The 16397-nt window shown below is 40.5% G+C and overlaps 1 protein-coding gene across 3 annotated transcripts; it reads right to left on the bottom strand.

Moving 5' to 3' along the window:
• Positions 1–865: 865 nt before the first annotated feature.
• Positions 866–9825, bottom strand: fgf5 (fibroblast growth factor 5). Of its 3 annotated transcripts, XM_084694894.1 has the most exons (5): positions 9703–9825; positions 7956–8137; positions 6512–6615; positions 2681–2777; positions 2445–2583 (listed from the first exon to the last, which is right to left on the bottom strand). In XM_084694894.1, exons 1-5 carry the CDS (start codon positions 9750–9752, stop codon positions 2579–2581), a joined length of 438 nt encoding a protein of 145 aa, XP_084551020.1. In that variant the 5' UTR covers positions 9753–9825; the 3' UTR covers positions 2445–2578. The 3 variants fall into 3 exon arrangements, with proteins under 3 accessions (XP_084551018.1, XP_084551019.1, XP_084551020.1); XM_084694892.1 differs by having other exon boundaries at positions 866–2777; XM_084694893.1 differs by lacking the exon at positions 9703–9825 and having other exon boundaries at positions 866–2777; positions 7956–8163.
• Between the last annotated feature and the right edge of the window lie 6572 nt (positions 9826–16397).

Here is a 16397-nt window from a genome sequence, read left to right as displayed (position 1 = left end):
TGTCATGCCAAGAAATGCATCCTAACCCTTTTATGACATTACGCATGACCAGATACGCATGACCAGATTAGCACTGAAGTAAAACAGGAATTTTTGAGTGAGACATCGTGCTATTACTAGTTTGAAAACCAGTATGAATTTATTTCTTCTGGTCCTTGTCTTCCTAGCAATTTCCATCATTTACTAACAGGATTGTGCCCATTTCAGCCGTAAAATAGCGGGTAAAGACATAAAACCGTATTTACAAAGGCAGCACACTTGAGTAAAAATGCAGATTACCGCTGCTGGGAAGGTATAAGGGAAAGTGGGCGTGTGCTGCACCGAGATGGGAAGAGAGGTGTATTTTTTCCTTGTTACATGTTGATGTTAGCTGTAACTTTGTGAACCAATATTTCTATCTCCTGTTCGCTGAACCTTCCTTTTCTTTTCCTCGAATGACCTATGGTGGCAGTAACATGCAGGCAATTTCTCCCGTCTTTTAAAGGTGCGCTAATTAACTCTAAAGGGCGGAGTAAGGCGCTGATTGCCCGACAAGGATCTGGTTTGATAAATACCACACAAAATGCGGAAGTACACCGTGCCCTATTTGCGGTTGGGCAAAGGCGCAGATTAAGCTGCGGTCGAAATGTTAGTAAATGAGGCCCTGAGTGTTATTAGCTCCAATCTCATAGAATATGGAACCTACAGTATATAAAAACACCTGCTGTTAAATTAAAACTTTTACATTTGGTGAATGATACAGCATGAGTAGTATTGTTAAATATTGTTCCTCAAATATCCTATTCAACAACATCTCTAAACAGACTTAAGGAGACAGAACCAACCATGCATGTTCATTCTGGATTTTTTATTTATTTACTGGTTTATTTCGAAGAGAAGAATTATCCATACCCAAACACTCACTGTAACTATTCCAACATGAAATTGGAAGGATCTGAAAATATTGTCTATCAAACATTTTAAAAAGACCTCAACATTAACATTTCATTTTGTCCATATGTGTATGGATACCATTTAGCCAATTTACTCAACGTACACATCAAGTAGTTATACCATGTAGCAATAGCTCATTCATAAACATACATTTTCATAAATAGTAGCAATTGATACAATTACAATTTGTCACAATTAGTATAAAGTAATATAGAAAGAACTGACAAACTGAATCATGGAAGACACAAAGTGAAAATATATTTAATAAAAGGAAGAAACCTGATGTAGCTATTTTAATAGCATGGGCTGTGTGCATGAAACAGTTGTGCTAACAACTAACAACTATTTCCCAACTCAAATCAGTCAAAATCCAAGATGATGTAGGCACAATACATAGTTCTGAGGGTGTTGTCTAGTCTGAATCTCAACTCCCCTTCGACAGCCGCAGCTGTCTGCCATCTGATACACCTGGGGGCCTTCTCCAGCGCAGGGCACAAGTCTGGTTCGGCATCTCTATCCTCTGGGAGGAGTGACTGGGTGACAGCCGGCCACTAAAATGATAGTTTGATGGACCTTGTTCTCTCTGATCCTCCAGCTGTCCTTGAGGAGAGAAGGCTGGGTGCCTCCTCTTTTCCTGAACTCGTTTCTAAGTCTGAAAGCAGGGAGTGGAGGAGTACAGGAGAAAAGGGGAGGAGAGGATCATAGAATATGCTTTTTCTGCTTCAGCATCATATGGTGTGATGATAATTTCTGATGACCTCATGTTTTGTCCTTATCTTTATTTATTTTACTATTAAAATGCTTTATGCTATGAAGCTAAAACTTAAACTCTTTTGACATTTGGGCCATGCATAAGCCAAAAGTTTTATATACTGCCTTCTTTCAGAGATCTTTGAAGGCATTTTCTGTCATCTGGTATTGGAACGGCATGTTATATAAATACTTATGTAAACCTGACAGTTTAAGACAAATCAGACATACCCCCTGGACCTGGTCTAAGTTTTTATTTTATTGAAGTACCATATGCTATGGTATGTTGGAAGGTAAAAAAAATAATATTTTTAACATGGCATTAGGATCTGATATGTATCAATCCTTTCACAGGAGTACACTTTACATTGTGTGCATATTGCACCAGTCCTGGATTATTCGCATTTGAAGTCTTCTATGCCAGGCAAAATGACTAAACTACAATATTAAGGAAATATGGTGCCAGACAAAACAGTGCACACAATTCTTCTGGTGAATTATTCTTGGTTCACAAAAAGTGACACCCTTCAAAAATGTTTTAACCAACTACCATCACAGCAGTTTTAATGCTCAAAGTTAGATTGTACAGCCCTTTAGATTTGAACAAAATTTGCAGATAACTGGAATGCGTAGAATTTAATCACTCAAAGGTGAACCCCTACTTTGAGACAAAACAAGTCTGTATGTGACCATATAAAAGTAAATCGCTGGATGAGTCCCAGTCATGCAGTCTATCCAAATCTAAACTTCGGCCAGTACTTGACTGACTGCGCACGCTTGGGCATGCCGTTATAGATGTTGGACGAGGGAGGTTTGGGTGGTGGTGGACAACTCTTCCTCTCTGTTCTCCGGCTGTCTGTGATGGTGAAGCCACGCTCACTCTGTTCGTGCAGGTTCAGCCTGGGGAGGAAGTGTGTGGAAACATGTTGGGATTTCACTCTTGGGCTGGAGCCCATTTTAGCTTTCCCCCTTTTATTGAGCGCCACAAACCACTCACGGCCGGTCTTGTGGTTCCAGTGGGCCACTGAGATGTACGTGTTGTAGCTGTTCTCCTGAAAGCTCTCCCTGAACTTGCAGTCATCTGTGAATCGCTCCTGAAATAAAAAGAAAATTTTACCTTGACAAATTAATATACAATTTGTGAATCACAATCCAAACTACAGTTTCCTTGGAACTTTGTGATGGGGACCACGGGTGTTTAAGTGATTTAATGAGTCCAGCTTTCAGACATTTCAGCCTTTCACTGTCCACGTAATATTATTATTTTAGTAACAATTAATACCAGGCCATCTAACTTTATATACGACATGAGCAACATGGACATCAGCCTTGAAGATCAGATATCTCAAACATCTTTTTAATCTTATCTGGGACTGTATTTTCTTTTTCTTCAGGATCACTCTCTTTGTGGAAACAAGCCCTGTGAGTTCTAAATGCTTTATGCTTGCTGCAATAACACTTCAGTGCCCAAGTGGATCATGTTGGACCTTTGTAATGATCCTGATGTAAACACACCTCAGCTGGCTGACATCTGGGGATTTGTTGACTTACTACCATGTTACCTAAGCCATGTTTCTCCTGCAAGTCCCTGATTAGATAATTGCTTTTATGTCTGAGGGAAGAAAAAAACTATAGCCTATCCTCTTACAGGAAGTTTCTCATCAAACAAGCTTCTCAAAAGTGACGCAGCCTCCAAGACACATTTGAATGATGACGTTAATTTCCTTGCAAATCTCTGACTGATTGTGCTGCTGCAACCAACCAACCACACACACAATTTATGTGAGAAACTTGCTCATATTTTTAAGCATGGTATTCATGTATAGGGGTCGGCAGAAAGGTTGCTTCCTGACTGGCTGGCAAAATTGTTTACGGGCCGGGATATGTGAGTCAATTTTGCCCTTAAAAGAGAGTGTGAATGTATCTTCCTCCTAAAGCAATATTGGGGATCTCAGGTGTAAAAGCTTCTGAGAGTTTGTGTTGTTGCTGAGTGGGGTGCTGTACAACACCACAAAGTCACAGAGTCCTATTACCTTCCCACTTGTTTACAAAAACAAAATGTATGCCTTGCAGGCAAATTTCTCAGGATAGGCATGTGTACCATAATTGTATTTCATCACAGAAATAGAGTGGGGTTTGAGGCCAAATCACAACAGAGCTTAAACACATTTTAACAATCTGTCATAGTTTTGTTAACCAAGAGGTACAGCCTCAAATTACTTTTTACTGAACAGCGGCGAGTGCTAATACTGTAGTAGACATGGACCAGCACATTGCCCCCGTGATGGGGGTTATGAAATAATTGCTAAGATTTACTTTCATCTGTGGTGCCCGGCTCAAAGTCATAGAAATGACTTTCCTATCAAAGAGATGCATTGACTGACGGGAGCAGAGCCTTCTTTGTGCTGGTCCAGAACTCATTAGGCACAAAATAACTTGATCCGACCAAGATACTGAGAAGCTGGAGAGGGACAGATACTGCAGCCTCCCTTCACTCTTCAATCATGCCATGTTAGGCAGAAATTTTTGCTTGTTGTACATAGATTGTTGCTTGTTGTACAAAGGTTGTTGCTTGTTCTACAGAAGTGGTTTGATAAAGACTTCATTAAATGTCAGTGTTAACCAAGACGGTTAAAGTGAGAGAACAATGAGCATTTCAGTCACTTTGATATTGTTACAGTTTATGTAACAATGTATGATTAATACATTACTATGTTACCACCAGCCCAGTGATTTAACTATATCACATATTAACCAAGTAGCTAATACTATACTAATAATATGATGAGATGTTGGCTAAGCATTCTGTCTTTAAGAGCTAAAAATACCTTTGGTGGGAAACAATATCATGTATCTTAGGATGCTCATTTGCACAATACTATGCCTTATATAACCTCTGCCATTCTGCAATAACAATAACTGTTTTGCTTTGCTGACGAGTGCAGCGTAGCAGAAAATTATGCTATTACAGTATTTTGTAAACATGCCAGTCTCAAGTCGACAAACCCAAACATCTGAAGTGCATCAAGTTTTAAGTTGTTCATCTACTTTGCCTCAAGGAAATTGTTTTGAATAGTAATGAAAGAACTATGTGGATCCCACTGGTGGCTATGCATGGATTCCAATGCTGTTAATTGAAACTCTAATTTGGTGTTCATGGCCTTATCTCTGAGGCGTGTGTGCATACTACAACTAGCCAGAAAGACAGACTGTAACTAGCCAGACAGACAGAGCAGAGACACACTGGAACAACTTGATGTTAATTCATCATCTACCTCCTACCAGCACTCACTCATTCCTTCTCCAATGTACATCTGTGCACAAAGAGAATGACCAGAAAGAGACCCAACCATTACTGTAGAGATGTTGAAGTTTAACGGCCAGAGACCAGATACCAGACATTTTCTTATGAAAATCATAATGCTTGCACAGCTGCCTAACCTGCCGTGTGCCCTGACGGATTCGTTACACTCTTTAAAACCTCCCTTTCCCATGATCCCCAAGGTTAGCCACGTCAGAGCTGGGTAGGGTTAAAACAACGCTGGATAGGCTCATTGATAAGTTTGTTTTCAAACTTTTTGAAAAGTTGTGTATCTTTAAAAGCACATAGGAGTACCCAATTGAATTAATATCAAGAGATACTTTTCTAAATGTTATCTTAATGTTTATCTACCAGGCTGTATACCTAAGTTTAGTACCTTTTAATGTAAACATGACATGCTAACTCGAAAGATACACTCAATGTTGATGGTCCTGCTCAGAATTATGATCAGCAATAGTAAACTATAATTAATGTAATTTGCAATTAAGGTCATTAAACTAATTTAATATTGTTAAACATTTTAAGGCTGATGTTCAAGGGACCCTCAGTCATATTTCCTATTTGTACAATCCCCCCTCCTTCCCCACACATACACTGTTTATTCAATAGATCCAGGTGACCCTTTCATCTTTGCAGAGATTATGTTTGTATTGGCTTGCTGGGCAGGTCACAGCATGTAATATGCATCTGTCTGCCAGTCCTTTATTCAGGCAGTAAATTACCACTGGGAAAACATCTAAATATTAAATATGACAGAGAGCGCAACAGTGTGTCACCAAATAACCCCAACCATAGCCTCCAGCCCCCTCCTGGGTTGTAAGAGCTGTTTAAATAATCCTGTGCAGGAAGGAAAATCAGCCCTGATTCAGCAGAGACAGACTCTGCAGCTGCTTTAATTGCTGCCTTTTGTTAACCCAACATATAGATAGACCCAATCTTCCTCTCCCTCCTTCCTGTCCCTCCTTTCTCTCTATCCTTCCTCTCACTTTGTGTATTTTCTGCTGGCCCAGGTTGGGACTAATCTCCCCTTTCCATTAACACATGATACACACACACACACACACATTTCTATCTGCCAGCCAAAACTCCCATAGGTGGCTGTCAGTGCTGGCTGGCTGGCCTTGTCACAAGTATGGAGTAGTACTGGATGATGTTGCAGCCAGAATTGAAACATAACAAGGAAGGGAAACATGAAAGTCTCCAGAAAATACACAATCCTGGTATTAACCCTAACCCTAACCCTAACCCTAAACCTATCTCAGAAAGAGATAATTAGTCATTGAGGACCACAGCATTACATCTATACACCAATGCTATATCTACACCATACACCATTAACATATGTTATATAATAAAGCTTAATTAACTATGTGAAATGAAAATTGCATTATTAACCATTCAGGAAATGAGCAGTGTTAAGACACTGCTCTGTGTTACCACACAGAAGTTCATTTTAGAACAGTCAAAGGTTTGGTTCCATTTTAAAATGTTGTGGGATATACTTACAATAGCATGTAGCCTTCCCCTTTTATTCATGGCCAGAAATCTGTCACTGTGGACTCCTTTTATGCCTATGACCCCTTGAGAAATGGCAAAGAGCTCCAGAACACCTAAAAAGACAAACAAAGCATTTAGAGGATTGATGGATCCTCCATTAACATGGCTTCATCTGGCAACAGAGATGAAAGTACTAGTGGTTTACACCTTTACCCTGCTGAAAGGTTTCTCTCAGGGTACTGTGGAGCTAATGCCTTTAGGAAGCACTGATAAAGACCCCAGCCTTGGCTTTGATGGAGTAAAGATTTCTTCAAATCCAAACAACATATGATATTTATTCAACAATCTAACCTTAAACATAGAAACTCTTTAGCATAGACAGTAATGTAATTTTCAAAGGGTTTAGCCATAGGTCTGAAATGCATTATATGCTACAACGATATGACAAGAGGATGTATTTTTTATCTGAGATAATTATAATAAATAAATAAAATAAATATATTTTTCAGTTACATCTTTTTTTTGTCACAGTTTCATAAACCAGAAGAATATTTGGTCACCCTAACCCTTTGGTAAAAAATTACATCTGGGTATCTGGGTAAAGTTGCATAATATAGTAACTATGTTGTTCTGAGATGGATGCCTGTGTAATGAATATTCCATATTCTATGGTCTTGCGAGAGTCATCACATTTTCAATCACAATCACCTTTATCCTTGCTGTCTCCTGCACTGACATGTTGTAGCCATAGCTACATATCTCTGCAGAGCTCATGTAATCTGACAACCCTTCTAAAGAGGACCATGAAATTGGGAAGAAAGTCAATTTTCAAGCTTAAGTCTTCTTTTATGAATCTGTATGAGAAATTACACATATCCACAGTCTTGCTGCATGACTAAATATCTATATTCTAACTTGAGCACATATTTATATAATATATAGTCATGTATGATGGTTGAGTCATTTTACAACATTAACAAAGTAGACTGTTCCAAGTTATTGTTTTTTTAATCTATGTGGATATATTGTTAAGCATTGATCAAGCCTAACAAGACTTAATAACAATTTTTTAAAATATTTAAATCTGTTTTTCTTCATGTCCCAGATGAACACAAACGGTGATAACCAGGTTGTGCTAAACAGTTTTGCTCCTCTCCACTCTGAAAGATCCTGGTTCCTCTGCTGCACCTGTTACGTACCTGACAACTGCCCTAGTCACAAACCAGACATCTAAAGCAGATGGTTTGGTTCAGTCTACCATTTCCTAAGTATAGGTGCAGCAATATAACTATATTTGTGACTGTTATGTATAGGCTACTGTAAAGGTCTCCATTCTAACCATATTTATTACAAGCTTCCAAAACAGTCCTTTATCAACCTGACATCTGTTCAGTTAATGAATCGCTTGAAATGTATGATGCAGTGTTTTAATAGAGAAATATTTAAAACTTACTTAACTGATTGGGTTCATGACTGCCATTGACTCTACCATCAGGGTGAATCTGAAGATGGAAGCCAATCCCAACCCTGCAGTAGAGCCTGCAAGTCCTGCGTCCCGAGCTGATACCCTCCTCCTGAGGCTGGTCCTCCAAGGAAACGTACTGTGATCCAGTCAGGTAAATCAATTGAGTGAAGCTAAAAAGACAAAGAGGAACATTCATTCTTACAAAAAGCTACTCGAGTGTCTATCTTTGCTAGGCCAGTTCTAGGATTTTGTTGATTGTGAGCACTGTGAGCGAGGAAACGTGCGCACACACAGTTCCAGCGCTCGTGCATTACCTAGCCTGCGTCAGCAGGAGTAGTTCTGCCGGAACGAGATATTTATAACACGAATGATCTCACTGCTTGATCTATGCTTGAGTTCTAAAGGACGCTAAAGGACATTTGGATTTTCTCATTGAAAGATCAATCCTGCTCAATATCGACCCACACCAACGATACAAGACGAAGAAGAATCACACGGCGGGCATTGTCCAAGGATTCAGTGCCAGGACGCAGTATGCGCGGCATTTTTACGCACACGGAGACATAGTTTTAATAGATCAACAGGGCACACTAATTATTCATTACGGAAAGTGAGACAGAGTTGAATCACTTGACTTCTTTCAAAATCGGAGATAGGCTGTTGGAAGGTTGCGCTGCGGTGTGCGACGAAAACTATGGGGGACGGAGTCTAAAATAGTCATAGGATAGCCTACAGATCTTCAGGTGTCGTTCGGGAGGTTTTTACCATTCGAGTGTTAAAAAGCATGCGTTTTTACACCCATAGGCCCTATAGCCCGCTTTATTTATTCACCGACCAGGGGGGCATGTTGAAATGGTTCGGGTCGAGAATTGCGCCTGCCTCTAAATCCGGCTGAATGTAACGTGTAGCCTAATGCCACGTTGGTAACATACCTTTTAGTGAGATGATATGGTTTTAGTCAAATCACGTGCTTTGATTCTAATACCTCCAGATTTGAAAATAGATATTTATGCTTTCAACATTTTCAGTCATGAGCTATTGTTAAGATGTTGACAAAAACAACCTTTTCCACTTCACGTTCAGAGCAATTCGAGAGTAAAAGGAATAAGGAACGATGTTGGACACCACCAAGCGCGCTCCTATCAGGACGTCCCCTGTTCAGTGGCGGATCTAGAACATTTTACAAGGGGTGGCAAGAGGTCATAGCAGGGTGGCATGGGTAAACGGTATGTGGGAATCCCTATATGTGAATGGCTTTAACAAAACAAACACAACAATAATTTTAAACTACAGTAGTTATTGCTTAATCATGCCCTTACACACTACAAGTGTTTTTAATTCACAACAGGAATAAGCCCAGTCAGGGCTGAAGTGGGACCAATGTTCAGTCCGGGAGTGTAATGGCCAAAACCAGCCCATCCCCACCAGGGGCCGAGCCATACGTTGAACATTCGGGGCTTAGTCCGAACCTTGGACCTAGTCAAGGTTTTGATGTGAGGTTGAATTGGAACTTCAGTTTAATGCGAGCGCGCATAGATTTTTTACATTAATTTCAGTGCAAAAAGTTTTTTGGAGCTATATGTAATATAAACATAACGTTGGACTTGCATTGTTATATTTTCCGTAAATTATAACCCACATTTTTACCTGAAAGATTTAGGGCTTTTGAAAAAACATATTTTTCCCACCCTTGCAGGAACCTAGATTTATGAAGTGACAGATCTTTCTTTTTTACCTGGCTTTTTTGGTTCCTCCTGGCATCTTTTTCATTTTATTCCATTCCATTTTATTCTGCTTAATCAGCTTAATCTTGCTAACTCCCTCCACAACTATAAACAATCGTTAAGGGTTGTCTCCATGGCAACAACATTGGTACACGCACTTGTGTTTAAGAAAGAGAGCATGCGCGAATTATCAAACAATGCTGCGAGCGCAACAACTGAAAACGGCACTTTTTAATGATCATGCACTTACTTAAATTAAATCCCCATAGCCTTTTAGCTTAGTTATCAGTAACTTAAAAACTCTTATCGTTTTATTCAATGTGTGAAAAAACAAAGAGAAAGTAGGCGATCTGCCGGCCGGCTTGTATTGAGCCCAGTGTTCAAACAAAACAAAATTGTGCATCTTTTAAAAAGTAAAAGTATAAAAAGCAAAATGAAAATTCAAAGTAGGCCTACAATAATTGTGTCCAAGATGCCGTGGACTACAAGTATAAAATGGCATACAATACTCAGGACTTACTATAATTAAAAACTTATAATCAGGCTACAGTCCACAAATGACCCATGATCACCCATCTTTTTAGGAAAGCTTAAGGCGACGGTTGTTGTGCTTTGCAGAAAAACATTTCACAAACAATATGTGAGAGTGTGGATTTTATAGGACTGCTTATAATTATATCAAAATGATCGATCTCCCAACTGGCACTGTATTGTGTGTTGTAACTAACGTTGGCAAAACAGTGACCATCAGTAAACGTTATGGATACAAACACAATTTTATATTTTAAGTTAAGCTGTTCTTGTCTTTACTAAAATCAAAACTAATCAAAGGGCAGAGTACTCTTACAAATCACGAGGGAGCGATTTTACTTTTGGTTATCGTAATAGACTCGCCGTTTTTGCTGATGATGAATCGTCTTTAGCATACATTACATTCATTACAATCGAACTTTAAGTGAAACGTGTGTTTAAACTTGACCTGGGGAAACTGACTTCACCTTCAGAGGCTCGGGGGCAGCTCAGTCGCTCCAGTCTGTGCCGGGATGCAGTGCCACCACACTGCAGCAGACTCGCTGTGTGAGAGCCAGACTGTGTGAACACCGCTCTGCACGTTTGATGCCAGGACGTAGCTAAGTATTTGAGGGGCAGGGGGCTAAGAATACATTTAAAATGAATTGTTCACTTTCGGTGTATGTATTGTTCATATCAATGTTTTGAGAAGCTGGTGGACATAGAAGCGGTTTGTTTTTACAAGTACAGTTTTTGGTTCACCAAAATTAGGGGGGCAGCTGAGCTGGGGGAGCAAGGCTCTACAGTGGGGGGACAGTTGCCCCCCCTTTCCCCCCTGTACATCCGCCCATGCCCCTGTTGTGAGACAACAGGTTTGGTGTGCTGTACATTAACTGTAGTCATTTACAGCACTGTGACTCCTCTCCCCCACCACACACGTTTTGAGCATTAAATGACAATCCAACAACAATACCTCACATCTATGAAAGTATGTTTGATGATAGTAGTGCCAACAATCAAGATTTTTATATGAAATGTCACCGACCAAGGTATTTTGTGAGTTTAACCTTAAAAATATTGTCAAACTTGACTTCACAACCAGTCAGCATTGTTCTACTGAGGTGGACTGTTGACAGAGGAGGGCTTCTGTGTCTCAGTTAGATGATCTCACACTGTGAATTAAGGATGGCAGGGCCGGCCCTGGGTACAGGCCACTTGTGCCAGAACTAATTGTTACACACATAGCACGCCTGTACTACCTTCTATGTAAACAATAGGGGACTGTTTAGTCCCATGGTTGTAATGCTCATTCATTCCACGAGGCATTCCAGTACCAGTGAGGTAATCCACTAGTTGTCTAAACACAGAGGATCCTGATTGATCCCACCGCCCTATAGATCCCACCGCCCTATAGATCCCACCGCCCTATAGATCCCACCGCCCTATAGATCCCACCGCCCTATAGATCCCACCGCCCTATAGATCCCACCGCCCTATAGATCCCACCGCCCTATAGATCCCACCGCCCTATAGATCCCACCGCCCTATAGATCCCACCGCCCTATAGATCCCACCGCCCTATAGATCCCAGCTTTTACCAGCTTTGCCGTCAAAGCAAGTAATGTTGCACTGTGTACATGGAATTTGGGGCAATGCTTTGTAACAGTCTTGAATAAAAAATACAATACGTAAATACGTAACTTATTATAATATACAAGTTGATGTACACAAACCCACAAACATTTCTTGCTTTTATTTTGATATTATTATTATTATGCTCAATTTAGTTACTATCAGTTTTCCGTTCAAGTGGATGTTTCAAGAACCCCACTGCCCCTACCTGCACTGTATATTATTATATTGTTTTGTATATATATAAAAAAAAGAAAAACACACATATACAGTATATACACACATACAGTATGATGGCTCATAATATAACATAACATAATATAACATGAGTCCTTATGAAAGTTAAAAATGTAAGACTCTGCTTATCATGGCTAAATGTTAAGTTCCCATGATTACGAGAGTGGTTAGCCAGGTTGTCATTCAGTACGTTTCCATGATGGTATCAATTTGATTCTACCTCGGATAATGCTAATTTTTTTGGCAACAGCTATTATCCTAATATATATGGCAGTGAATAAACCGAATCATTGGCCGGAAGCATGTCATATCCCAGTACGATACGTGGTGCTGTTTTCATTACAACTAGTGGTGATACAGCCCTTTCTGCTTGACCAGGGGGGTGTTCCATCAACGTCGATTAAGGGAAAGCGAGGCTTATTTCGCCAAGTCTCACTTAATTTAGCGAGAGTTCTATTCCATTAAGGTGGATTATTCTATTTCTAGCTACGTAACCAGGGATCAGGACAAGACTGATCCGTGTCAGGCTAAAAGTCAAGCTAAAACTAAAATGTGTTGCAAATAATTTCAAACAGGCGGAAACAGAATCTCAAAAGACAGTTCCGTCGAGTAAATTCCTGCGCGCAAAGCACTTTAGTCCATGTTCGGGAACGTAAATTCAGACTTTTTGAAGTGCAGACATGAATGATTCGCGTGTTTAGGCCTACTTCATATCCAAAAAATATATTAATTTAAATTAACAAGTTAATAAATAATGACACTATCTGTTTTCAAAAGCCATTGGTTGATTGACATAAAATAAGGCCTTAGAAACTAAGCAGAGCCTCAAGACAAGTTACAATCAATTATGGCATATCCGTTCTTTGACAAGCCTGTGGTGGATGAAGGTGCTCAGATTAGACAAAGAGCATTTATCCCACCAGCCCCAAGGGTCTTCAGAGACAGAAGTAATGCTTCCCTGACCAGTATCTGTGGAAGAAGTATAGGTTCAGGAGACCCAGCATAGTTTATCTAGATAGATTTAATTGTCATTCTTAAATAAAATAAAACATAAATAATATATATAAAATAACACTTTAGCAACTCTTAAGGATGGCAACGAACACATAAGAGCAGCCTACCATCCTTTGTAGAAAGTAATAGAAAGGAGAGTAGACTATAATAGTAGAAAGGAGGGTAGTAGACTGCAGTTTATGTAGGTAGGCCTAGACTATGTAGTCTGCTGGAATCACACACAAGGAAGCAAACCCACTGTAGCCAAGCCTTGACACTGTTCAATCTGTCTGCATCTGTCTATGTCTTTGCATGTGGGACGTTCTTGAACTATGCCAGGAAATATGAAGGGTATACTTTGCTCCAAGCAGTACCTGAATATTATCATCAGTTTTTCAGCTAATTGTGAAACACAAAGAATCAAGGAGACTTTTTATTCAATTAAGTATTTTCATTGTTTAAAGTAGCCTATATGTTGACAATACTCTATATTACCTCTCCTCTGGCTTCCCCAATATTATAGGTGCAATATACTGCCCCCATGGGTGTTTCCAGGCCCATTGGAAGACTCAGGGGGTGACTGCCTGGTGCCCCCATGGTTGAAAGTGCCCTACTGTCTGCCATTCACATTGTGAAATATGCTTGAGTGCCCAGAATGCCCCATGCAATAAATGACAGTGTGCCCTCTATAAATGTAAAAACATGTCTTAATGAGTTCCTTTATAGTATAGAAAATGTGATGCAGTACCCTATATGGTGCCCTTATAATGGCCTAAATTGGACTGTTCCCATGCCTTACTTCCAATGGAAAAGGGTGCTGTTATGAAGTGCCCTTTATGCTGCCCCTACATGACAGTGTCCCTCATGTTGCCCTTTCCAATGAAGACAATTCGATGCTGTGCCCAACAATCTCCCTAATGTTCCCAGTAGGGCATGCTTTCCCAAAGTGAGTCTATCACTGTCCAAGCCCCCTCTGGATCTGTGGAGGCAGACTATGTTAATTGGAAATACTCCTGATATAATAATGCTAGTCATGCTGAGCAATTTAAAATGACTGTTCTGCCAAACAAAGTGTGCAGTTTGGGTCACCTGATCTAAAAAGTCAATGCTGGATCTGTGCAATACTAGTCATTTCAGTGAATCCCTATTTCAGTCATGGTTATCTTTCCCTTTTATCTTAAAGCTCAGCATTTAGCCCATCAGTTAATAAATGCGTGTGGCAAAGTTATTTTGAAGTAATTTATTGATTTTGTTCAAGATGTGAAGACAAAAAAATTATTAGCCCACATCAAGTGCAATTAGCCATGGCTTTCTTCAGTGTTTTGAATTTTATCCTCGAATTTTCAATTGCTCCCGCGTTCTTTTTTGGGCTATTATTCTACATCTCCTGTTGAGAATATCGGCCATAGGCTAGCCTGTCAGAACGGTTTCAGACAGCTCATCAAATTACGCTAATTATCAGTAGGCCTAAATGCATAAATATATGTTATGTAGATTTGGTAGGTCTACAATGTACGCATTTTAACTGTCGTAATGGTTTGACAAGTTGTCTCCCTTGCCATGTTAATTGCGGCAACATTGCCCTTTTTGGGGACAACTCCCCCCAAAAATCAAAAAATCAATTTACGCTGCTGAAACAACACCCCTCTGCTGCTTTACGCTTTGCTTTTTGCGACATAACTCCTCTTTTCGACGATCGCCTGATCTGGGCTGCAGAGTCTAAGCTTATTGAGGTCTAGCTTGAATTAGTGTTGCCTGTTAGTGGAACGGAACATTAGTGGAACGGCATGAGGCTTAAGTCTAAGTTGACGTTTACCCAAGTGAGACTTATTCGTGTTAGATCGACTTGCGTTAGCGACGTTGATGGAACACCCCCCAGTTCACCAGTTGTTTTCATCCTTATTCGTATAAATATAACCTATTTTAGAGTTGTTTCCCCTGGAACAGATTTCATGTTCCAACCAAGGGGGGCTGTCGCTGTCTTGGTGTGTGGGGCTGCATCACATACCCTCTTAGCTTTGTTAAATTGCTGCACTAGTCCACACTTGACCGGTGGGGATCTCATTCTATTACGACTGAAACTGTTAGCTGCTCCTGGCATTCTCTAATCCCTGTTCTCCTCTCTGTCCCCCCCACACATCCCTTGTGGTGTGGGGGGTCTGAGCTGTCAGGACCTGCCTGGTCGTCGGTCTACCAACGCTGGACCAGGTCGTCAACCGGAAACCAGCCTCCATGACGGCCAACAGCGAGTTTCCAGGTCCCATCCAACGTCTATAAAGCCGAACAATGGATTTTTGGTGTTTCAAAACCCATTGACACTGTATGACTATGTTTAGCTTGTGTTCTGCTCCTCTCTCTTGCCAACCGTCTCTGGAGGAGGGGATCCCTCTCTGAATTGCTCCTCCCAAGGTTTCTTCCATTTTTTCTCCCGTTGGGAGTTTTTCTGGGAGTTTTTCCTTGTCTTCCTTGAGGGTTTAGGTTGGTTGAGGGGCAGTTCTATGGGCGTATGTGAAGCCCTCTGTGACATGCTTGCGTGTAAAAAGGGCTATACAAATAAATTTGATTTGATTTGATTTGATTCACCACTACCGACAACAACAACATAAACATTTCGAGAAAGACGGAGAACGGAGAGCAAGGTGAAGTTACGTCCCTCTACATTTTGTGCATGATGACAATAGGAGTACTGTGAATGCAAACGGTGCTATTGGCTCTCGTTGTTTGTTTGTTTATGCCGGGCCGGCTGCCAGCAGCGACAACTTATCGTCTTCTTCGACTTCCAGGTCATGACCTGGGAGGGAGGGCTGTGGGATCTCAAGCATGCGCAAAGATGCAGAGTCCAGTTCATAGTCCAATTCACTGTTTACAAGCATGCGATGTCCGATTTATCAACCGACTAGGATCAAGTTATCTCGGGTTGTCAATCTAATCGTAGTCGGACCGCAATTATTCGAACAAAGGTGTTTACAAGAAAGGGATCATTCTATTTCAGTCCAAATAAGACAGTAATTTGAATCCATGTAACCATGGTAATTATCCACTTAGTGCAAGTTCCAGATTTTACCAAAGCTTGTAGTTTCAGACTCCATTTTATAGAAGTCTCCTAGAACCCTGTCACACTGTCACTACCAAACTCCAAGTGTTAAAACAGTTCTGCGTACAAACACAAACCCATTTGGGCTGGTTCACTGTATTTTATCTGTCCAACTGGATATAATTGTTCAATCAACTGTGTCATGAAATGCTCAAACAAATATGCTGGACGATCCCTGACAGCATGTCCCATCACTGTCCTCTCCAAGTTGGACTACTGCAACTCGCTGCTCGCTGGTCT

The sequence above is a fragment of the Hypomesus nipponensis genome, chromosome 28, assembly GCF_054491055.1.
Source record: "Hypomesus nipponensis isolate SF chromosome 28, ASM5449105v1, whole genome shotgun sequence".
Classification (NCBI taxonomy): domain Eukaryota; kingdom Metazoa; phylum Chordata; class Actinopteri; order Osmeriformes; family Osmeridae; genus Hypomesus; species Hypomesus nipponensis.
Note: the sequence above shows the minus strand (reverse complement) of the source record. Positions and strands in the feature narration are given on the sequence as shown.